The 24,224-nt window shown below is 35.7% G+C and overlaps 1 protein-coding gene across 1 annotated transcript in view; it reads left to right on the top strand.

Moving 5' to 3' along the window:
- The first annotated feature begins 7,991 nt into the window (after positions 1-7,991).
- The window catches only part of LOC143389434 (A-kinase anchor protein 9-like), a 72,677-nt gene continuing 56,444 nt past the window's right edge, over positions 7,992-24,224 (top strand). Inside the window, exons 1-2 of the mRNA XM_076842497.2 lie at positions 7,992-8,152; positions 13,483-13,585. Coding sequence (XP_076698612.2) covers positions 7,992-8,152; positions 13,483-13,585 — 264 coding nt within the window. The remainder of the gene's footprint in view (positions 8,153-13,482; positions 13,586-24,224) is intronic.

Here is a 24,224-nt window from a genome sequence, read left to right as displayed (position 1 = left end):
TTTTTTTTTTTTTTAAAGAGAGGGAGAGAGGAATTTAAATCTGAATTTAAAAAGCTTCCTGGAGGATGCATAGCTACAAGCCAGATCTCATATGGGTGGTCTAAAAATTTTCAAGCTGAGAATTTAGTATGAAATGGTCCTGAACTGCTGGTGCCTCCAGGCATCTATCAGCAGTTTTCTCCAGAGAACTTATCATTTCAAAACTCACTAAATTTCCATGCATAAAGCTCTAAGGATCAGAGAAAGAGAGAGAGAGAGAGAATTTTCAATATTTATTTTTTTAGTTTTCGGTGGACACAACATCTTTGTTTGTATGTGGTGTTGAGGGTTGAACCCGGGCCGCATGCATGCCGGGCGAGCGCGCTACCACTTGAGCCACATCCCCAGCCCTAAATCCTTTCTTTTACCTTCTCTCTTATGTGCTGCTGAAGGAGATTTTAACTTCAGATTTAAATTCACAGTATTGCTGCTGAGGGTAAGAAACAAAACAATAGAAGAGTGTTTTCCTTAACAACATTGTCTCAGTTGATATTAAAAAAGTCAGGTGTTGATAAAATGTTTTAAAGATAATTTTCTTCAAGAAATTTGGCTTGTTAAAACCCTATATAATAAAGATTTTTCTTTATTAATTAATAAAGATGATGATAGTATTAATAAGTTAAACCAAAGAACAATAATAAGAAGCTGTGCAGAGTTAGATTCTACAAATGCCTGACTTGCGTACATACTGACTACAGTTAATGGGAGGAATATATCTAAAATCTTATTTTTAAATTAATTATTTGAAACTCAAAAGTTTAATATAAATTGGTGAGGTTCACAGCCCACTTGAGTCCAGTTAAGTTATATTGAATCTAAAGCATTATTAATGAAATTATTTTTAAAATGGTAATTCTAGAGTTTACAACTGTGTTTTTCTTTTCACACTCCAATGGGAAAGAATGTCCTCTCCTGGTACTTCTAGGTATCAGTAACTCATCATTTTAATTTAAGGCACATTTATATATGGATAAGTAACAGGAGGTTGGGGGGCCAGGGCTTACCCATGTGGTTATCACAGCACATCAGGAAACAGGGCAGTTGGCTCACTGAAGTCCCTGAACTGGATTTTTCCACACCATTAATATATAAGGATGTAAAAGTAAAGGACCATTTGGGTATGGCTTAAGGAAGGTGGAAATATTAGGTCACTAAAAAGTTGGTATTAATTTATTTTATATGACACTATAGACAAAACTATGCAATTACAATAATTTAGTCAAGACTTCCATTAATATCAACTAAAAATCAAGAATTTAATTTTTTTAAAAAAATTATTTAAAAGTTTTTTATTTACCTTTCTTTCTTTCTCTCTTTCTCTCTTTCTCTCTTTCTCTCTTTCTCTCTTTCTTTCTCTCTCTCTCTCTCTCTCTCTCTCTCTCTCTCTCTCTCTCCCTTCCTTCCTTCCTTCCTTCCTTCCTTCCTTCCTTCCTTCCTTCCTTCCTTCCTTGCTTTCTTTCTGGAATTGAACACAGGGCTTTATACATGTTAAGCACATGCTCTTCCAGTGAGCTAGACTACCAGCCCTAAAAAATATTTTAGATGTATTCAAGAGCAGGCAGTCAGGTAAGGAAAGAGTTGGGGGTGGGGGAGTGAAAGTCAGAACTGGATGAATTTTAGCATCTGTTGTCATGGCCACATGAGGCTTGAGGCTTTTCCTAATATGGGAATCCAATAGGATACTCCTCATAAAGCAGACACCCCAGAGGGATTTAAGGAAAATCAATTATTTCAAACACCAAAACAGAGTAAAGGAGAAAAAAGCTTCCTGGAGGATGCATAGCTACAAGCCAGATCTCATATGGGAGGATGCATAGCTACAAGCCAGATCTCATATGAGCCAGATCTCATATAGGCATCTATCAGCAGTTTTCTCCGAGAACTTATCATTTCAAAACTCACTAAATTTCCATGCATAAAGCTCTAAGGATCAGATAACTTAAAAAATCACCACATACATAAGAAAATAATGGACCATAAGTAAGAACCAGCATGAACAAAAATCGAAGAATCAGATCCATGATTCAGATATTAGAGTATTCGGAAACAGAATTTAAGTGTATATATGAAATGTAATTTAAGAAATTTAGAAGAGGCTTTAAGATATGTGTTCAGAGAAAGAAAATTTAAAAAATAAACTAACATAACTTTAGAAATAAAAGTAATATACATTAGAAACTAAAAAGATGATGTTAGCAGAAGATGAGACAAAACTGAAGAATCAATGAATAGGAAGACATTTGTGAAATTATCCAGAATGCAGCCCAGAGAGATAAAGAGAAAGATACTATGAAAGAGATATGGAGTGTAGAATGAGAATATATGTGCTATCAGCAGCCTAGAAAGAAAGAAGAGAAAAAGTGGGGTTCAGAATGTTTGAGAACTGATGAAGTCACCAACTCTAGAGTCAAAAAATCCAAGGATAGCAAGAAAGATGGATTCAAAAAAATCTGTACCTAGATTTACTCTTATTGAGTAAAACTATTGTAAACTAACGACAAGGAGAAAATTCTAAATGTAGCTAGAGAGAAAAGATGGATTACATTTCAAGATTATTTTTCAAAATTCAAATTGTAACTAAAGAAGCTAGAAGATAGTGTGATTTTTTTTTTTTTTAAAGAATAAGGATAAAATACGTTCCCAAACAAAAAATGAGGAGATATACCAGCACTTACATCATATAATTTAGGTAAATGTAAAGTGATTCTAGATGGGAGATCTAAGGGAAAATAGGAAAAAAGAACAAAATGAGTGGTAAAATTCTGGATTAATCTGAACAAACATTGACTGTATAAAACAACATTCACTGGGCCTAGTGGCACATGTCTGTGATCCCAGTTATTTGGGAGGCTGAGGCAGGAAGATTGCAAGTTCAAGGTCCTGTCTCAAAATTAAAGATGTTATAAATACTTAATTACATACTGTAGTTTTGGATGGGCTTTTAAAGATTCTTGTGTTGTTTTGGAGAAATTGGGTCTATCAGTGAACTCTGAATTTAATCAGTTAGAATCTGCCTGTTAGATGTTATAAACTGTCAGCTAAATGCATAGAAAGTACAAAGCTTTCAAACTTGAAGGTTGATGTGTGAGTGTTGAAGCATAAAAAACCACAATCAATCCTAAAGAAGATGAAGGAGGAAAACAAATCAGGAGACACTGACAGGAAGCACAACATTAAAAGGCAGAAATAAGCTCATATTTATCAGAAATTATAATAGGTGCAAATGATTTAAAAGCTGGATCTAATTAGACTAGTTAGAAAGTAAAATTTATTAGGCAAATTTAAAACACAATGATTAAAAAGTTCAAATGTAAAAGAAAGAAAAGAGATATACTTATACCAGACAAATACTACTCAGAAGAAAACTGCTTAGCATTTAAGGCTCAAGAAATTTACCACATAATGATGAAAGGTTTCATTTACCTGGTAGATATAATAATTATAAACTGGCATGTATAACTGCAAACTATATGAAACAAAAAAATAGAAATATTTGCCAGGTCTATAAGGTGAAATAGATGAATCCACCAATGTATTAGGATATCTTAACTCACCCTTCCCATTAATTGAACCAGTCAAGCACATGGAAATTCAGTAATAGAAAATGTCAAAACACACTCACTATCCTTGATACATATTGTTAGAATACTGTACCCAAGGGCTGCAGAATATATATTCTTTATATTTTTTAATTTTTCTTGAGGGGCCAAGGATGGCACTTAGGACCTTTCATATGCTAAGCAAGCATTCTACCATTGAGCTACAATTCCAATCCCAGAATATACTTTATAAACCTACACAAAACATTTAAAATAACTCTAAAAACATTTAAAAACATTAATATTTCCTAGTTACATACTCACTTTTCCACTTCAACTTAAAAAAATATATACAGAACAATAGCTAGATAAAATCTTAATCTCAAAGCAAAATATTTGCAATAGGTCAGTACTGCCTTCTCAACTTCAACCATCTTAGCCCAACATTAAACTTAGTGAGTAAAATCTTTATCAAATGTGTTGGTGCAACTAATTCTACAGAAATAATTGGTACTATAAAATTTTCATTTATATTTAGCTTTTTTTTTGTCTTTCCCATTTTGTTAGAAAAAAAAAGAATTTATAGTTTAGCAATATAGGTGACATTTTGAAAGCTCTTCTTATAAATACATCTTTTGGAAGGACTTCAATTGATTACTACTATAAATCACTTAATCATACCACCTGTCTGTGTTTCTCTATGTTTTTTTTTATTGGTTGTTCAAAACATTACAAAGCTCTTGACATATCATATTTCATACAGTAGATTCAAGTGGGTTATGAACTCCCTTTTTTTAGTTAAGTGAATATCATCCCTTATTTTCACAGGGCTCATTTCATAGATATACAAGGTTTACTTAGCAGAAAGTTAATAGATGTGATTAAATAGACATAAACTTTCTAAGTCTGTAAATACACCAGAAAATTCAACAAATATTTTAGTACCATTATGCAAATAATACTCTGCCAAAGACACCACTGTCAGATTCAAATAATGGGAAAAGGCATAGATGTAGGGGAGGTTCTACATAGTAAATTACACACACATTTTACAACAAAGGGCTAGCACAGGGACAGGCAAAACAAGGGTGGTTAGGATTCAGCTGGTAGGAAAAAATAATTGCAGACTACATTTTACCTAGAATTTTATTTTCAACACTGTCACAAAATTTGTTTAGGCTGTAAGAAAAAGTTGGTTGAGCTACAAAGAGGTCAGGTGCTTTTACCAGCCAGGAAACAGGAAATTAGACATTTCCAAGTACCAGCAGTCAAGCATTTTGGTTTTTTTTCTGCATCTTTAAATTATTTTTTTCTGCATTTAACATTTTTTAAATGTCTCTGCCAGGTTCGTCATATTTTCATTCTAAGACATAGATGTAGCATTCAAATATTGAAGTTTTCTTTTAGCTTTAGAACAGTTTTTGGGTTTCTCTTTTTGCTAAAAACATGCCACTAAAACCTTTTGTTGTTCTATACTTAGTACTAATATAGAGAAGTGCTTACCAATCTTAGATTCTGGAGCAACAGTGCTATGCCCAGTACTTTGTGATCATCTAAGGTAACACAAATTCTCAAAAGCACACCATTCCTTTCCAATAGATTGTTGAAATCAGTTTTGAAGTATATTCTGCAATGAACCCTTTTGGAGTAGTTGTAAACTGTGATCTTAATTTTAGCCTCACCCAGTTAAAGGTCAGGTACCAATGAATTTCCAAAAATTGAACCCTAATCACAGTACCAGAGTGGTTGAAACAAAGTTATGATGCAAACTCTTATTAGGGAGGTGGTGGTGACAGCAGAAGCCCTCCAAGTGAATCCTCAGGAAGACGGTAACCCCTAAAAAAACAAAACAAAAAAAAAAAACATTAATATTGTGCAGACTGTGGTCTTTGAAAATGTTAACATCAAATGTCAATAAGGAAATTCTGCTGAAATATGATTTTTGGAAGGTCTAATACCAATTTGAAAGTCTGCCCTTTGTACACTTCTCTATCAGTCATAGGGGAAGTTCTACATGAAGTGTCACTAAGATTATACCACCAGTTTCAATAATCATATTACCAAGATAAGTGAGTATTAAATTCTTCTCCAGTAGTTTTTAGTAAATTATGTATGTAAATCATGTCCATCTGATTCTCTTTTACCTTGGTAATCTCAGAATAAATAGAACTCTTCATTACAGATACCTAAAAGGTGGTTTAAAAACATTCACTTTGGTGGTTTAAAAATATTCAAAACATATACATACAAGGTAAATAGAATAAACAACACTGCATATTATGCAGGGCCATAACTGTCACTTAAAATACCAAAAATGGTTGGAGAAAACAATTGTACTTTCTCATGATGTAGGCATCCCAGGTAGGGTTTTTTTTTTTCTTTTTTTGCTTTGGAGAAGAATTAATTATAGTGAAAGGAGAAGTTCAAAAAATTCATAACACATGGAGCAGAAGTGGTTTTAAGTTTACAGAATTTATTTCAAGTCTTGGAGTATGCTAATGTCTTAGGTAGAAAAAACTTAATTTGGGAAAAACAAATTTATGTGGTGTAGTTGGCTTAATTATACAACTGAAATTCACAGAATAATATTTTAAAAGATCACACAAATTTATAGAACTTTAAAACTTGAACATTACTCTGTTCATGTGGTATTACTATAATTCCCACTTTATAAATGTAGGAACTGAGAAACTGAAGTTAAATGTCTTACCCCAAGTCAAGTTATGACAACACATTATGCCAAAATGAAACTTCAAAAAAAATTCAGTTATGTTTTAGCTTCATTTTTGATTAAGAGGCCATAGCTGTGTGATGTCTTGTTTTGTTGACCAAGTAATAATAACCTTGGCAAGAAAGTTTCAGATCTTTGAATTTAACCTTAGCTTTTTTGATTCTAAGTTCCCTAATTTCCAAGACCTTGTTTGACTTTTATATCTCATGATACACTATATTCATACCACATTGGATTACCTCCTGCGTGAAAATAGACTGAAGTAACACACATTTGGATGACAATCAGTGTAGCCACGTGTCCTATGTTTGCTGGGAGGCTGGGGCGCCCGGATCCTGGCTCAGGCGTCCTCTGCAGGTTCCCGCCCTGGGCCCTGCGGCCCAGGTGAAGCTGCCTGACGCGTCTCCGTGCGCCCCTTCCCCCACTCCCGGCGACTTCCTGGTTTGTAGAAGGTGCAGGAGTTGCTGTGGGCGGCCTCCGTCGCAGGAACTAAGAGGCCCCTGCTTTAGTGGCGGTGGGGGCGGCGGCCTGTGGAGACGGGGCAGCGGCCACGCCACTGCTGCTGTCACAGAAAGGCTCTAGGGGTGGGGTGGGAGGCGGGGTAGCTCCGGTGGCCCCGCGACATGGGCCCGCGGCGACCGCCGCTGTGAGTAGCCTCCTTGGCGGTGGGGCTGCCGGCGGAGGCGGGAGCGGCGCCACCCTTGAGTGGTGGGCAGCTGGCTTCCAGGCCGGCCGCCGGTCGGGATGGACAGCCCCGCAGCGACATGTAACCATGGAGTGCAGGACCAAGTGAGTGGGGACCCCGGGCGCGCGGGGTGGGCGTCCCTCGGAGGCCCCTCCGGCTCGAATCCTGGCCCACGCAGCTGCCTCAGCCCCGCCCCGCCGGCTCCCCCGGATCCGAGGGGGCGGCGCAGGCGGGGGCGCATCAGGCCCCAAGACCCCGCTGCCGGCGGGAAGGCGCTAGGCCACAAATCCTGCCGGCCCGAGTCGCGTCAGGTGGGGTCCATGGCCTGAGCTCCGAGCACGGGAAGGAGGGCCCCCGGAGGCCCGGCGGCGCGACCAGCTTGGAAGCGGGCATGCGGCCGACTCCGCAGCTCCGCGCAGCGCCCCGCTCCTCCCGCGAGCCCGGAGCTCGCGCCCCGCCCACTCCCCGGCCGGCTTGCGCCGGGCCCTCCCGCGGGGCGGCGCGCGGCCAGCTTCCCGAGCTCCGAGGGCGCACCCGGGAGTGCGTGCGCGGGGATCTCGGCCCCCTCCTCCGCAGGCGGCTGGGGGCGGCACGGTGGGGCCCCGGCTCCAAGGGGCGGTGCCAGGCGGGCTGCACTTGGCGCCAGGCTAGGGCCATCCCCACCCCCACAGCGGTGCCCGCGGGGCTGGGCGGCTGGTGCACCTGCCAGGCAACGTGGAGTTCTAGGCGCCTGCGCTCTGTGACGTGTCTTGAGTCCCGCCTCACTCTGTTTACATGGAGACGAAGATGGCGGTGGCGACCGCTGTACTCGTGTGGACGAGGACAATTCGCCAGTGATTGCAGCGTCTGACTGGTTTTGTTCGGGTGGGGAGGCAGCTCCCGGCTGGGCCCTGCGGCCTGGGTCGTGGAGCTAGCCGTCCCACCTCGGTCTGAACCGATTTTTCCTTTATACCCCCGACCGCCTCCGTGTTCTTTCCCTGCCTACCCTGCAGAAGCCATGGAGGACGAAGAAAGAAGGAGAAAGATAGAAGCTGGTAAAGCGAAGGTAGGAGAGCCGGGGACCGCCGGGCCAGAGGTGGGAGGCGGTGGCCGGGAAAGGGTGGGAGGAGGCCTGGGGAACGAGTTTGTGGCAGCCATGTGCGCTGCCCTCGGAGGGAGGTACTGCAGGGTCTGGGTTTCCTCCCTTCCCTCCTGTCCCTTTTCCTAGGACATGTAAAGCCCGGTGCTGCTACCTAGCTGAGGAGACTTTGATGGTGACTGAATGGTGTGGCTCTTTTCTCACGACTGCCCCAATAAAACACCTCTCTCTCTCTTTTCTTTAAACCGTATTGATAATTAGGTGGTAATTAATAGCCTTTAAACTTTCAGCCCTTCACTTTTAAAGGGAGTTTTATGGGTGGTGCCGACATTGTGTTTTCCAGGGCAGGGATTTAGAGCTTTCCTTTTATTCAGTGGGGAATTTGTGCGCTGATCATCAGCTTGTCTTCTTTAGGTGGCACGCTGGCACTCCAGGACGTGTGTGAGATTGGCCTGTGACAGCTGCCTCAGCAGTGGCCTGAGTGTGCCACAAGTGCCAGCTGTGAACTTGGCTTTAGGGACGTTTTTAAAAGCGTGTCTTTGTACGTTCCTGTTTGGAGGTCTTTGTCATGGCAGTTGGTTTTGTATCCTGTGGATTGGACATTCTGAAGACGGAAAGATTCCACAGAACAAAGCTTTAGAATTCCTGCTTTAAATAATTTGTTTTGTGTGTGTGTGTGTGTGTGTGTGTAGTGAAGTTCTGATTTTATGTGTGTGTGCGTGTGTATATGTATGGAAATTGTAACACAAACATTTGAAAATTGTATTATGCATAGATATCCTTCTTGGGGCATCATGAAAAATTTAACGTAGACAAACTATAAATTGAATAGCATTTTTTTTAAATTACATACTTGAGCAGCTCTTTAGGCTTGCCTGAAAGGCCCCCTTCCTCCCTACAATGAGTTACTTTTTATAGGTGATACTCTTTTTAGAGCTAATGGATAACAATCATACTTGAAACACAATTAACTATTTTTTCTCTCTTCCTTTCTTTCTTCATTCTTCCACATAAACAAAGGAAACCAGGTCAATAATTTCAGTAATCAATGAAAGAAAGGCCTTACTGCAGAGATGCAGTAGTAGATGTTCAAGAGAAGTGTGTTAAAGGAATGTGTAGGTTAACCAGCTTTGCATTTCTAAAATATAATTGACTTTTTATAATCTCCCCCTTTTAATGTTAAGACTTAAATGCTTGCACGTAAACAGGTAGATTTTGTTTTTTACTCTAGGATATATAAATGAAGGAACATTGGCATTTTCAGAAGCCCAAAATTGCTTACAGTTGTGCAACCCAAGGGACTAAGCAAGGGACTAAGCAAACACTCTGCATCTATGGAATTGAAAGTAATTTTGTGTACCTTTTCAAAAGCATGGAAGTTCTGGTTAGATATCTTATTTGTTACCTAAGAATGTTTACTGCCTTCTGCCAAATGTATCTTTCTTAAATGTATGTAAAGCAGTTCTACTAAACATAGTTAATTTTGAACAGTCACATTTCATAATAATTAAATTTCTTGCTCTAAGTAGATTTGGCAAAGTAGAATTTTGATTTCTTTATGTATATATTTCTTTATCTTTCAAAAGTCTACCTATGGGGTAAAAATCTTTTTAAGTTAATTTTTATTGTAGTTTATTTTCCCCTATAAATGAACCCAGTTTCCAGTAAGAGATCCTTGAGGCCTTTAAGGCAACATATGTTTGCTGTAACATTAGCTATCTGGTATAAAATACTTTATTGAGGTCATGATTCCTCGGCCATGTAAGTGCAATGGAATATTATACAATCATTAAAAGAATTAAGGCTGAGAGGGACATGGTAAATAGAGTGAAAACAACAGAAATAGTTTAGATGTTGCAGTGGTATACACCTGTAATCCCAGCTACTCAGGAGGCTGAGGCAAGATCCTGTCTGAGGGGAAAAAAAAACGGGGGAGCTTACATTATAGCTCAAAGGTAGAGCACTACTGCCCTTTATCTCAACTACTGCAAGAACAAAACTAAACAAAGTATGTACATTATTTCATTTGTATAAACATGTGCTTTTAGAATGGGATTGAAAAACTATTATAAATATAGTTATTCTTGGGCTAGGATATAGCTCAATGGTAGAGCACAAGTTCCTAGGTTTAGTCCCCAACACCAAACAAAATTTATAAAGCAGTTCTACTAAACATAGTTAACTTTGAACAGACACATAATCAGCAAACTTAGATCAAGAGGTGGAAATAGAGAAATGGCAACAGTCTCTGCTTTCCAAAGTAGGAGAGACAGATGCTCCTGGGTAATAAGTACAGTGAGAGGTTGGATTTTGGATCTTACCCCCCCCCCACAACATTTTGTTAAAATATTTAAAATGCTACTGACTCATTTTCTAGAATATTTTATAAGGAAAACTCTCAATATCAATTAAATGCAACCTAGCATAGTGCTTTTCAAATAGCAGGTATTCAATAAGTGTTTGCTTCTCTCAAGCTGTGCATGCTGGCAAGATGAGCTGGTCAAAAGAGTTGGCTGCAACGTTAAAGTAAGGAAACAGCTAAGAATCATGCAACCCATGGACACCAGTTTCTCAGGTGGAGGGTGGGCCTGCTCTGCCACCTCAAGTGTCCTCTTCCATGCTGCAAGGCAAGAGGGCAAGACAGCGAGTGCACTTGGAACCCATCTGTTTATTAGGGAAAAGACATTTGATAGAATGTTCCACCCCAATAAGGCAGGGGATAGTGTTTCAGCAGGGGTTGCCCAATCCTGTTGGGTACTGCTCAAGCCCAGAGCTGAGGCTCTTCCTTGATGAGTGGGGGTAAAGGCCACTTGCTTGGTATAACACATGGTGTGGCGTATGTTGCCAGTCCAATATCCCCTTTACTCAAGGCTTTTGGAGGGGCTTAGCTCATGCACAGGGCAGTCCCTGACATTTGCTTCTTGAATGAATGAGCAGAATGACAGAATAAGTTCTTAATGAGTATAGTGTTACCAGCTAGGTTGGAATTTAATAAGAGTAATCCAGAATTTTCTTAATTAGAAGTCTCTTATTGCTGGTATCAGAAACCACCTAAAATGATCATTTCCCAAAATTTATTCAGAGACTTGGTTCTCCAAGTATCTCATTTATTCATAAGACTTAAGTGTTAACATTTGATAACAGTTTTACAACATACAACTTTTTAATCTTTTTCTTGGTAATTGGTCTTCTGTTTCTTTCTCTCTCGATTTCTCTAAATTTCCTTTTTCAAGACCTTTTAATAAATGATCATTTTAAAATTCTCATGTATACAGTATAGTATAATTTAAAATTTTTTTTTAGTTGTAAATGGACACAGTACCTTTATTTTATTTATTTACTTTTATGTGGTGCTGAGGATTGAAACCAGAGCCGCACATGTTGCTAGACAAGTGCTCCACCATTGAGCCACAACCCCAACCCCTACAGTATAGAAGTGTACTTTGTAAAGTATTTTATATTAACCCAAATCTGCAGTAATAGGAGAATGAATTATTTTATGTAGCCATTAAAATAATTCTACAAACACTTTTCAAGTTGGGAAAATGCCCACAGAAAATGTCAGGTTAAAAAAAAAAAGGTACGTGTAAGTATTTATATATGAAGACATCTGAAAAAACATGCACCAAGATGTCAGTTGTGGTTATCTCTGGGTAGTGGGTTATAGGTATTTTAATTTTTTTATACTTTATTTTACAAATTCTCTACAACATTATTCTTTTATGATCAGGCACAATGTTCAGGTATCATTTTTTTTTCTTTTTTCTTTTTTTATTTGGTGGGGTTCTTTTTTTTTTTTTTGTCTTTTTTGGAACTGGGGGTCGAACCCAGGGCTTTGCAAATGCAAGGCAGACGCTTTGCCACTGAGCTACATCCCAGCCCCAGGTATCATTTTTAAGAAAAAGATATTACATGCAGTATGATAAACAGGTTAATGTTGTATGACTCTCATCCAGAACAAGAATATGAAATGCAAAATAACTAGGTCTCCTACATTAGTGTAGTCCTGGAACTCTAATTCTTACTCCAGTACCACTTGTATTATGTAGTCAGAATTCTATATTATTGGACATTTATGGATCGCCTTTTTGTTTTTGTCATTCTTATCCATTTTCCTTGCTGTCAGTTTTTTTGGTTTTTCCTATGAACTTGCTTGTCCAGCTTTGTATTTTCTCATTTGCCTTTTTCCCTAACTTGCTGCTTTAGATTTGTTGTAACAAAAGAACCCAGAAACTGAGGTTAATGGAATGATTTGTAAGAATGAAGGGCTAATGGAACTTAGTAGAAAGGATTTCGCAGCAATTCAGTTTTTCTGATGCTAGGTAGTTCTTTGGTTTGCTGTTGGGTCCTCAACTATCTCCTCAGTATTGATGTTGCAAGAAGCCCAATACTTGGAGATGTTAACTACATTATTAAATATTTTCAGAGCTGGGCTTGACCTCATTTACAAGTTCCTGACAGAGATGGTCCCACATAGGCTATCCTTATAGTGAATCAACCAAACTATTTCAACTCCATTTTAAATGACTTCATTTTTTCCAAGTAAAATTATTTATGATTATATAAATAAAGTAGTTAATTATTAGCGGACAAAATTAAAGGACAGTTGTGTATTTAGAATGAAATTAGTCCTATAAATCACTTTTGCTATATTTTTAAAAAGTTCTTCAAATGTATTAGAATTCAGCAAAACCAAAGTATTATACTTCTATAGCATTTTATATAATTGTCATTATTTATTGAATAATTAAAATTTTTACTACATTCAGTAACTTGGAATTATATGAGTTTTTTTTGTTGTTGTTGTTGTTGTTTAACAAGCATTTTTAGTTTGTAGAGTAATGCCAGTGTTGTGTACAATGTTCTGTGTAAGCTCTCTTATTAGGTTATTGATAGGATTTTTCAATTACTGTGCTGCTCTGATAGGCAAGCTAGTTATGGTATAAAATTGTTCCTTGCATTTTCAGATATTCTGCTCCACAGTGAAGAAAGCTATTCTCCCTCTCTGATTTCTTTTAAACTTTCTAGTTTTTTATACTTGTGACAGGTCTTACTTAATTTTCAAAGTTACATTTGATAACAGTTTTACAACGTACAATTTTTTAAGCTTTTTCTGGATATAGCAATTTGATGCCTCCATCAGAGACTGGTGCGTTCCTGTGATTTAAAACTAATTCATGACTTTTGGGCTTTGCTGAAATAAAAGAAATCATGGTGTTGAGAGGAAAGAATAGACATGACAGGCTTCTTGAAATGTATGTTAAAGAAATTTCTCTAAGGCAGGAAAACAGAGCATCAGTAAAATCCAATGAAGAGATAATTTTGTTTGAGAACAATTTTTATCCCACTCCTGTTCTCATCTAGTCCCTTGGATGTGTCTTTTATTTTACTTTCTCTTTTCACTTTTCAGTTTTATTGACAGAACACCACAGACATCCTTACTGAATGATAACCCACAGCAACGAGGAAACAAAAAAGATAGAATTCATCCAAAGGATTGGACTATGACAAGAGTGGGACAAAAATTTTTCAAACAAAAACATTTCTTATTTTTGTTAAATAAAAAGGTTTGTAGAAAGAGCAAAACTATGACTATTAAACATTTAATTTAGGCTGCTGATGATTGAAATGTGAATTAATTTCTTCTAATATGACAAATAGAAAAAAGTTCTGGTAAATTGTGAAACATTAGTGATAAGGGACATTATTTTTATTTCTTAGTAAGATTTTTATAAAATTAAAATTAGGCATTCTATTTAATTGGTTAGCATCCGTTTAATTGGGAGCCAGGCATGGTGATGCATGCCTGTAATCCAGTGATTCAGGAGACTGAGGAAGGAAGATCACAAGTTCTAGGCCAGTCTCATCGATTTAGTGAGACCCTAGGCCACGTAGTGAGACCCTGTCTCAAAATAATAAATAAGAAGGGCCACGTGCAATGGTGTTTACATGTTTGGCTGTTTTCACTTAGTATAATGTTTTGAGGTTCAGCCATGGTGTAGCATGTGTCCATGCCTCATTCCCTTTTATGACTGAATAATATTCCAGTGTGTGTATATACAGCAATGTGTTCACACTTTAATCCATTGATCGGCATTTAGATTGTTTCTCTGTATTGTCTATTGTGAATAGTGCTGCTTTGAACATTTGTATACAAGCATTTGAATACCTGTTTTCATTTTTCTTGGGCGTATATTTAGGATTAAGAATTCTGGGTCTTATAGTAATTCCATTTAACATTTTGAAGAATCTCCAAATTGCTTACCATAGTGGCTTTACCATTTTACTGTACCATTTCATTTTACATACCCACTGATAATGCATGATAATTCTAGTTTCTCTGTATCTCAACAAATTTGGTTTCTTTTTTTTAAATCATAGCCATTCTAGTGGGCATAAAGGGATTTCTCACTGTGGTTTTAATTCTTGTTTTCTTGATGACTAATGACACTGAGTGTCATTTTTGTATGCTTTTTGGCCATTTGTAGATCTTCAGACCATTCAAGTCCTTTACCTATCTTGTAATTTGGTTGTTAGGAATTTGTTTTACATATTATTTACATATCAAGGGAGAGAGCATGTATGATCATGTACAAGAGAGGAACAGACAGAAATATACATTTCCAGTGGGATTATCTTCCATCTCTTTTTTTTTTAAAGCTTGTTTGGCTCACCAAAATTTAAACTGGTACTTCCTTTGAATAAGCTGTTGGTGAGTTGATTACAGCGTGATGGTGAAGTTTGAGTTTTTTTGTGGTGCAGTGAGTCATTCCATTCCTTGACCAGCTGGTCAAATGGGCACCTGTTGGCCTTTTGGCTTGATCATTACCAATACATATCAGTTTGGGGGGAAAGATGACTTAGTCTTCCATAACAAAAAGCCCTGTCATTTTTCTGTGTGAACATGATAGACATGTGTATGTATTCTACCTAGTACAAAGGATTTTTATTGTCATATCGACTCTCCTTTTACTTTTTGTGGTAGTTTTCACCAAAATAGAACTTAGGATATTTAATGCCCATTTTGGTACACCTCCTAAAGCTTGGTTAATTTGTTCATGGATTTTACACTGTTCAAAAGTGCTAAATGTTAAGACTGTTCATAAATTTAGCATTGTTCCAGGAGTAGTTTTGCCTAGGTTATTTATTTAAATCTATATTCTTTTGTTCTATGTAAAATTCCTTTATCTTACACGAACAATGTAATTCTTGTTTGCAGTTGCTGTCCTCTTTTGGGTTACTGTTTGCTCTGATTTTTATGTAATCTAAATTTTTTTGTGTAATTCTAAGATTTGTGTGTGTGTGTTGACGTGTTTCCCCTTTTAGAGATCATTTTTTAGAGCCTCAAGTTATTTTGATGATTCAGAACTACTCTATATATTATACAAAGTCCTATTTAAAAATTTGACTTTATAAATTGTATTGATTGATTAGATTTTCTGACTTACAGATTTCTGAAAAACTAACAAGATCTACAGTTTCTTTCTCTAGCCACTCCCTAGCCCCTCAGCAACCCTGGGATTGAGCCCAGAGGCTCATGCATGCTAGGCCTTCTATTTCTTGATATTGCATATACTATAAAATTCCTTGTTGTTTTCTAAGGATTGTTCATTGTGGGGGTTCAGTAATTAGGTTTTATTTATTCCTCAGAAGTCTCACTTTTATTCAAGTTGGTGTTTCTTTACTAGTTGTTTTCCCCAGGGAAGATAGAAAAAGGAACCAATTATAAATGAAATACTAGTTCAAGAATCAAATTTAATGTGTGAAAAGTGTGTGAGGGAGATGTGGGGGGTTGTTGTTGCCATAGGTGTGGTAAATGATCTCAGTTAACTTCCCGCATCATTAATATTTTATTGAGTGCATGTGTATATGTTGATTCCTTGAAAGTTGAATAAATTAGTAGATGCTCTAAAGATCAAGGTATTAGAAAAGGTATAAAAACTGCATTAACAAATGTGCACTAGGAGGACATTTTTTAAATGAAATAATGGGTTTTATCTAAAAGTCATAGAAATTCTATATTCTACTAATAGATAAATATTTTTGGTGTGAAATCTTTTATATTTGTCAAACTAATGTTTACTTTTGACTTGCATAAATTCCTTTTTAGTGAACTACATGTCTGAGTATTTCTAATGACTTTCATTTTTCTGCTTCAAACAACCAATACCAATTTTTAAAATAAAGTTTGACAGAAAAAGTTTAATTTGAGATTTATTTTTGTATATGATATTTATTTTTTGTAAATTAAAAAATGAAATAATATTTTATATAGGCCTCAAGATTTTAATTTTTTGAAAGAAGAATCTATACTTATTTTTTTCCTAGGATATGAACTTAAATTGTTTTAATGTTCTAAGTTTTCTCTGTCTCACACACAATCATATTTTCTATGCACAGTAGTATTTATTTCGAGACGCATCTTGGTTGAAAAATCCTTTGAACATTATGGGATTATTTTTTTATACTCATAGCCAAATCCCAAACCTGATTTTTTTTAATTCAAAATCTGCCTCATTCTATTCCTATCTCACACCCTAAAAAAATCAGGCCTAACTCACCTTTTATGTGCTTTTTTTTTGACTCTGTTAATTTTCTCAAGTTGATTCTGTACATTGTCACTGTCTTGATCTTAAAATGTCCCTTTCATTTTGTTACTCAGGTATTTTCAGTCTTAATAATCTATTTAATATTTATTTGACCTCCATGCAAGTTGGTGTAGATTCAGAGATAAAAATACCCACAGGCCTGCCCCTAATATTTTCACATTCTAATAGAGTAGAAAATCAACCACAATACAGTAAGTGAAGTGCAGATAATCATTTATTTACTCATTTGATAAATACATTTGTGCACTTATTGCTTGTTATTTCCTGTGCTAGACTGTAGAATGTGAAAGACATGAAATCTGCTAAATACAAGATTCATTTAGTTAGTAGTAGGCAGAAATATAAACAGATATTTATAAATTTAGGAATGTAATATAATTCTGGCTCTATGAAAAACACAAGGGAGGAATATCTGATTCCATTTGGCAGATAGAGAAGGTTTCTTGCATGGATAAACTCTGAATGAAGCCTTGAAGTTTTGAGAGAAACTTGGTGAAAAAGAGAGAGGTATGGGTAGAAACTTCAGGAAAATGAGACAGGAAGAGTAAAGCACCGAGGTGTGGAACAGTTTGACTTCTTTGGGGGAAGGTGTACAAGAGCATTGGTATTATTGGAGTATAAAGGTATAAGCAAGATAGGGCAAGAGATGAAGCTAAAGAAGGTAGGTCTGGGCTCTATCCTGAGGGTCTTGAATTTCATGTTAAGGAGATTTTTATCCTGAAGGTTGTGGGATATGTTGATGGGTTTTAAGACAAGGACTAATATGGTTACATATACATTCATTCATTTAAATTCTTGCAATTAAAAAATTATTTTTAACTGGTACTTAAAAAGATTGAGTTTCAGATTGATCCATTTTGCAGCTGTATGGAGGACAGACTTGAGGGTAAAACTATTTAGAGGCTGTTGAACTACAATTGAGACAGTGAAATAGGAGTGAAAGTGTAGGGATAATCAAGAAATATAGAGAGGATAAAATCAGAATGTGATTGGTTGGTAAAGGAGAGAACATGGATAGAAGGTTGGTGTTATCACTAAGAGAAAAAGAAGAACAGTTTCAGTTGTTGACTTCAGGCAAGATTGGGAAATCAGTTTGGAATATTTTGTATTAGAAGTTTCTTATGAGACATCTGAGTGGAATTTTTCAAAAATTTTGTTGAGAAAAGTATAACCTATAGTGGCTAACCCAGATTGTCTGGGATCAAGTGTGAATTTGTCAGTTATGGCTATAAGTCTTTATGAAGTTATACTTAACCTCTCTGTAACTCAGTAACTCATCTGTAAATGTTGATACTGGGGTTGATGTGAAGATTTAGCCTTTTAGTATAAAATACTTTAGAATTTTGTCAGGCTGTAAAAAGTCTTAAAGAATTATTAGCCATTCTTAAAATCATTGTCATGTTGGGATTTAGAAGATTAACGCTATATAGCAGAAAACTAGAATAGAGAAATATGCTTGAATCAGATAATGAGGGACTGTATGTATCACTTAAAAGTAGTATGAATTTTAACCTAAATATAGCAGAAAACTTTTTTTTTAAAGTGTGTTGTATCTTAACCTCTGAAAGGGTTCTTTCCAAATAATTTATTATTTTTAGGTAGGTATGCTGCCACCAGGTGCTAGGTATGTGTTACTGTTGTACAAATGAAGCAATAAAACTATCATTTTTTTTTAATGAAGTATTGATTTGATTAAGATCGCTGAATATAAACAGTCTAATTCTGGTAGGACTTCCTTGTTTCAAAACAAAAACTAAGATTAGTTAAGATGAGGTAAGAGAGGGTTGTTGTAAAAATGCAGAGATTTCAGAGGAAGGACGGAGAAGTGTAGTAGGGCCTCAGAGAATCTGAAAAGCCATGGGAAATTGATGCCATTCTTGCCACCATTTCTTATCTCATTTCCATATTTTTGTATATTAACTTCCTTTATTTACACATCAGTTTGTGTATGAACAAAAATTATAGGATGAATTTCCAAACCTATGCTATATAGTGGAATGGTTTCCCATTAAAAACATTTTAATTTTTTTTTAAAAGGCAAAAAAAAAAAAACAATATATAAACAGTGGAAGCAAATCTCATAAAATAAACCACTATCCGGTGGTTCCCAAATTTTGTTGTACACTCGAAGCTTCTGGTAAGCTTTTTAAAAATTCTTTTTACTGTTTAGAACACACACCATGCCAAAATCAGAAAGTCTCACTATTTTAAAAAGATTTTCAAAGAGCAGAAAAGTTTAAAACCATTGATAGAGCCACTTTGCAAGATTTTGCAATACTTGAGTGATTATATATTATGACTTCTTATAAGCCAGGTACTTTACTTGGTATGCTTCTGTAAGGATTATTTAATGCCAGAAGGAAAACTGGCTGTATTGGATATAGAGAAAAGTGTCTTGGGCTGCAATTTATCTTGTAGGATGATCATGTGTACTGTTATTTAGAGGTCATTTTAGTGGTGTGGCTGTAATTACATGAGGATCAAATTATGCACTAATTTTAGAATCCTTCATACAAGATATCTCTTCTCTATAACCTTTCTGGACAGCTCTGCTACTTCCTTGTTCCCTACTTTCAAGAGAAGAATCTAATTGATTCACTCCTCTTATCAAAAGAGGGTGAAAACAGATGTCATGGATGGTAGAAGTTGTAAGTACTGGCCAGTTCCCTCAGAATGAAGTTCTACATACTTTAAAAGTACTTCAGTGTTTCATCTACAGAAGAATGCATGGTAAATATATATATATATATAAATAATATTAAAACAAGTGAAAAAAAGACCTCTACATCTGTCACTTAGATTAAAAACATTCATCTACCAATGCAATAAAATCTTTATCTAATTCCACCCCTAGCACCTGAGCTAACTATAGTTCTGAATTTATCATCACCTTGCTTTTTATACCACATATGTGTACATAAACTATAGTTAGTTTTCTGTTTTTGAACTAAGTGGTGTCATTATGTGACGTCTTCAGTGATTTTCCTTTTGTTCAATATCATTAGAGCATTTTCACTCCTGCAATAGTATTCCATTATAGAAATTTATCTCAGAGTCCATTCTCATCAGTGAGCATTTAGGTCATTTCCAGTTTTGTTACTGTTACAAATATTTCTATTGTGTTAGGTTTTGTCTGCAAGTGCCAAGGGTTTAGAGTTGGATAGAAATCATGAATCCTGTGTTCCCTTAGTCCTTGAGTACTAGAGAGTGTCTTTGAAAATGAGGTAGAAAGAGGGAGTGAAATCAAAAGCAACCTGGTGAGGCTGGGGTTGTAGCTCAGTAGTACAGCACTTGGCTAGCAGATATGAGGCACTGGGTTTAGTCCTCAGCACCATATAAAAATAATAAAATGGGAATTGAGTTTATCTACCACTAAAATATAAAAAAAATGAAAAAAGCAAAACTTGTATTTGTTAATATTATCTACATGGTTTCATTATATAAATCATCAAACAGACACCCCTGGGAACTATTGATGAACACTTGATACCCATTGACCATTAATATGGATCACTGACCTGAACAGAGGTAGCAGTTCTTTTATTTTTTTTCTATTTTTTTTAGTTGTAGATGAACATAATATCTTTATTTATTTCCTGTGGTGCTGAGGATTAAACCCAGTGCCTCACATGTGCAAGGCAAATGCTCTACCAGTGAGCCAACCCCAGCCCAGTTCTTGTATTTTTGAGTTGATATTGCCTGCCAAAACTATATGCTTACCAGAAGGAGTCATTTATAACCTAGACTTAAAAATTAATAAATAATAAAATAGCCTGCATGACAGTGAAATGAAGCAGAGGTAGGTGGTATCTGAATAATACTCTTTTGGATGTGATTTCTAGTAGGTATATAGTTTTATTATTCTTTAAGAAAATAGTTATTATTGAAGGTGGAATGGTGGTGGAATGGTGGTGGAATGACAGTGGCGGGAGAAGACAGCCTGAGACATAAGCATACAAAGACTGAGCATAGTATCCCAAGCAGCAATTGTAAATGATATTCTTGCTAGACATTTTCTATCAAGCATCTGAAATGAAACTCTCACATTGATTTGGATTGCCCTAGAGCCAGGAGTACTGGATTCAGTTGACTTCAGGCTAAAAAGAAAACACTCTTGGTTTTCATCATAAACATAGGAACCAATGTGATAGTAAAATGAAATGAGATTCCAATATGAAACTGTAGCCACTGCTTTAGCATTTATCACTTTGTTCCTCACTCTGTCTTGGTATTCTAGTGCTAATATCATTGTATTGATTCATGGAAGAAACTAAAAAGATTGTTTAATGACCTAAATTTTTTGTTGTATATGTTTATATGTGCATATTAGATACAGAGATCTCTCTGTGTATGCACATATACTTACATGCATCTATATGTATAAAATAAGAAGATGTAAATGGAAAACATAGGCACCATAAAAAATAGTTATAGTAACACATGGAGCCATGATAATATTATCAGTGAATATTCTTTAAAGATATGTAGGGGTAGAAGGCAGTAAAGAAGAAGAAAATTACCTGTAGTCTCATAATCTACAAGTAATTATTTTTAATAATTTGTTTTAATTTTTAATAGTTTGTTTATATGCACAAATATATTTAAAAACTCCACTTGATTCATTTTATGCAGTTTTGTGCTCTTATTTTACCCAGCTTTATACTGAGAACATTTTCCCACATTAGAATTTTTTGAAAATATTTTTTGACAGCTGCATAACATTACATTGCATTAAGTAATTATAGCCATGTGTAGCCATGGACCTGAATGTATCATTTTAGGGTTTGTTGTTGTTGTTGTTGTTTGTTTGTTTGTTTTTGGTTAAAGAAACTATGTAGGAGTTCTGAAGTTCTGAGAAATAATGCCTATTATTAATGCCTAGAGGTGCCTCTTTCACAAAAAATCAGTTTTTTAAAAATTCAGCAATTATTCAGAGCTAATATGCAGTCATTGTTCTAGACTTGGAGTGTATAATGATTGATTTTTATTAAAAATCCCCTCCTTTATGGAACTTTCTAGTAATTTGTTCTGAATGATACTTAATAACATGAGAATAAAATAATGTTTTGGTAATTTTATGTACTTAGATGTGATTCGTTCTGAACACTGAATCATTCCACTTTTTCTGTATCCTATACCATTTTTCAGTTGGGATTATTTAGTAATAGCTATATACTTTTTGTTGGCTTGTATTTTCAAGCAACAGTTTACAAATTTTCATAAGTAAAATGCTGGTTTCCTTAGAATTGCAGGTAAAGAAAGGAGAAAGGAAAGGAAATAATTGAAAAATTTTCTCAAAAAACCCCAAGACCTGGAGGAAATTTTAAATGATCCTTCTAATGTATCTCTTCATTATACAGTTGAAGAAACTGAATTCTCCTGATGTTAAGTGGCTTGTCCACTGTCACATAGCTAGTACTATATGACAGCTCAGCACTATATTATATGTAGTCCATATTGTTTTGAAATTCAAGAAATATTTGGGTTGTCTGTATACCCAGGCCATGAAGTACACAAAATTAAGATGATTCCTTAAGCTACAGAATCTGTTTTCTTTTTAAACATGAAGGTGATCAAATTGAATGAGATTATAGGCTATAAATAGGTTTGGTTGCTCAATGATTTAAAGTCTTATGGTCTTTTCCATTCTTGATTTCCTTAGTTTTATTTAGCACTATTTTTTTCTTACAGGTTTTTTTTTTTTTTTTTGAACGGGGGGTGTGTCTTGCTGATTCTGAGGCTGACCCCAAACTCCTACATTCAGGAGGTCCTTCTGCCTCATCCTCTCAAATAGCTGGGACTACAGGCATTCTACTAGGCCTGGTTTGTACCTTTTTGTTATTTTGGAAAATATGATTCAGAGCATCCTAAAATGTTGCTTTTATCTTTGCTCTCATTTCCCCTTCTTCAGCTGGTTTTTAGGTTAGTCGTTATAATCTTTTTGTTTCCATGGTTAGGCCACCAAAGTTTTTCTGTGATAGTTTATATAGCTTCTTGTTTATCATCCATAAAGAAATATTAAAAAGGCTTAATGACATCCCTGCAAGGAACAAATAGTCACCATAATTAGAATTATTTGGGATTTCTTCTATTTTCTACAGGAAAAACATAAAAATCACTTTTTATAGTTATTTTTAAATACTATAGAGATTACCAGATTACATATTTTTGTAACATTCTCTTTGTGGTATGTGCATTCTCACATTTGTTTTTCCTGTCATCAAAAAACACTTGTCAGTTTGGCAATTTCATTTGTTCATGCTTTAAAATTAATGTTCTAGGATTGTGAAATACAATGAAAAAGGACCTAAGAATACATAGAAAGCAAATTAGTATAATGAAAGGTTGGATTTGGAGTCAGATACTCTAGTTCTGTTTTGTTTTGCCACTGATTATAATATTGATCAGGTAACATTGATTTTTTAAAATATTTTTTATTTCTACATAATACATTTATTTTGTTTATTTACTTTTATGTGGTGCTGAGGGCCTCGCATGTGCTAGGTGAGCCCTCTACCGCTGAACCACAACCCCAGCCCCTAACAAATTGATTTTTATATATCAGCTTCTACATTTTTGTCTCAGTAAGATATTTTCTGACCTCTCCCTACAGTCCCACAAATAGAATTTCCATTGTATGCTGTCTTTAATGCATATACTTTCTCTTCAAAGCACTTTTTATAACTTGGATGTACGTATTTCTTTATTTGTTTAATATTATCTTTCTTACTGGATTACAATTCATGAGAGTTCATATGTGTTATTTATCACTACATGCCCTGTCATAGCTCATGATAGGCAGTCAATAAGTATTTGTTAAATAACTGAACTATATACTTACAACCTGACATAAATCCAATTTTTTATGCTTTCCAGGCATAAAACTACAACACATCTCTTTCGGAAGTCCTTTTTAAAGAAAATCAGGACAGTACAGTTTCCTATAACACAATACACCTCTTCTCTCTCTTCTCGCTGTCCATATATGTATATATGAACGATTTCCAGGCTTAAGAAATTGTGCTCTAACCCTTATTTCTCACTCCATTTAATAATAGAGTTTGGCATTATACTCTGAAGTTCTACCTTTGGGGCCATGTGTTTCATTTATGTCTAGCACAGTGTCTGGCATGTAGTAAATAGTCAATGTACACACAAAAACCTAAACAGACTTCAATTAGTCATTTATTTTTGAAGGAACATTATAAAAACTTGGCATGTTTTTATATATAACATTTTGAAAATGTATTGTTTTATTGAGAATGATCATTTATAAAATTATAAATATTGAGTTTAAGGAACTCAATATATTTATATTCAGTTGTTTATTCATATTCTGGTCAAGATAAGACATTTACTTGTGATCTGGTCTACTTTTGAAAGACAAATATGTGAACATAATATCTTTCCAGTAAATCTTGCAACTATTTCTGTGACTACATATGTTAACACTTTTATAATTGGCTTCCAAATGACAAACACAGATGGCTGTAGTCTGAATTTTCAGCATGTTTTAGAATAAATGTTTTCTCAGTAATTTAAA

This window comes from Callospermophilus lateralis, unplaced genomic scaffold (genome assembly GCF_048772815.1).
Source record: "Callospermophilus lateralis isolate mCalLat2 unplaced genomic scaffold, mCalLat2.hap1 Scaffold_323, whole genome shotgun sequence".
In the NCBI taxonomy this organism is placed as follows: domain Eukaryota; kingdom Metazoa; phylum Chordata; class Mammalia; order Rodentia; family Sciuridae; genus Callospermophilus; species Callospermophilus lateralis.
This window is presented reverse-complemented; position numbering and strand designations above follow the sequence as displayed.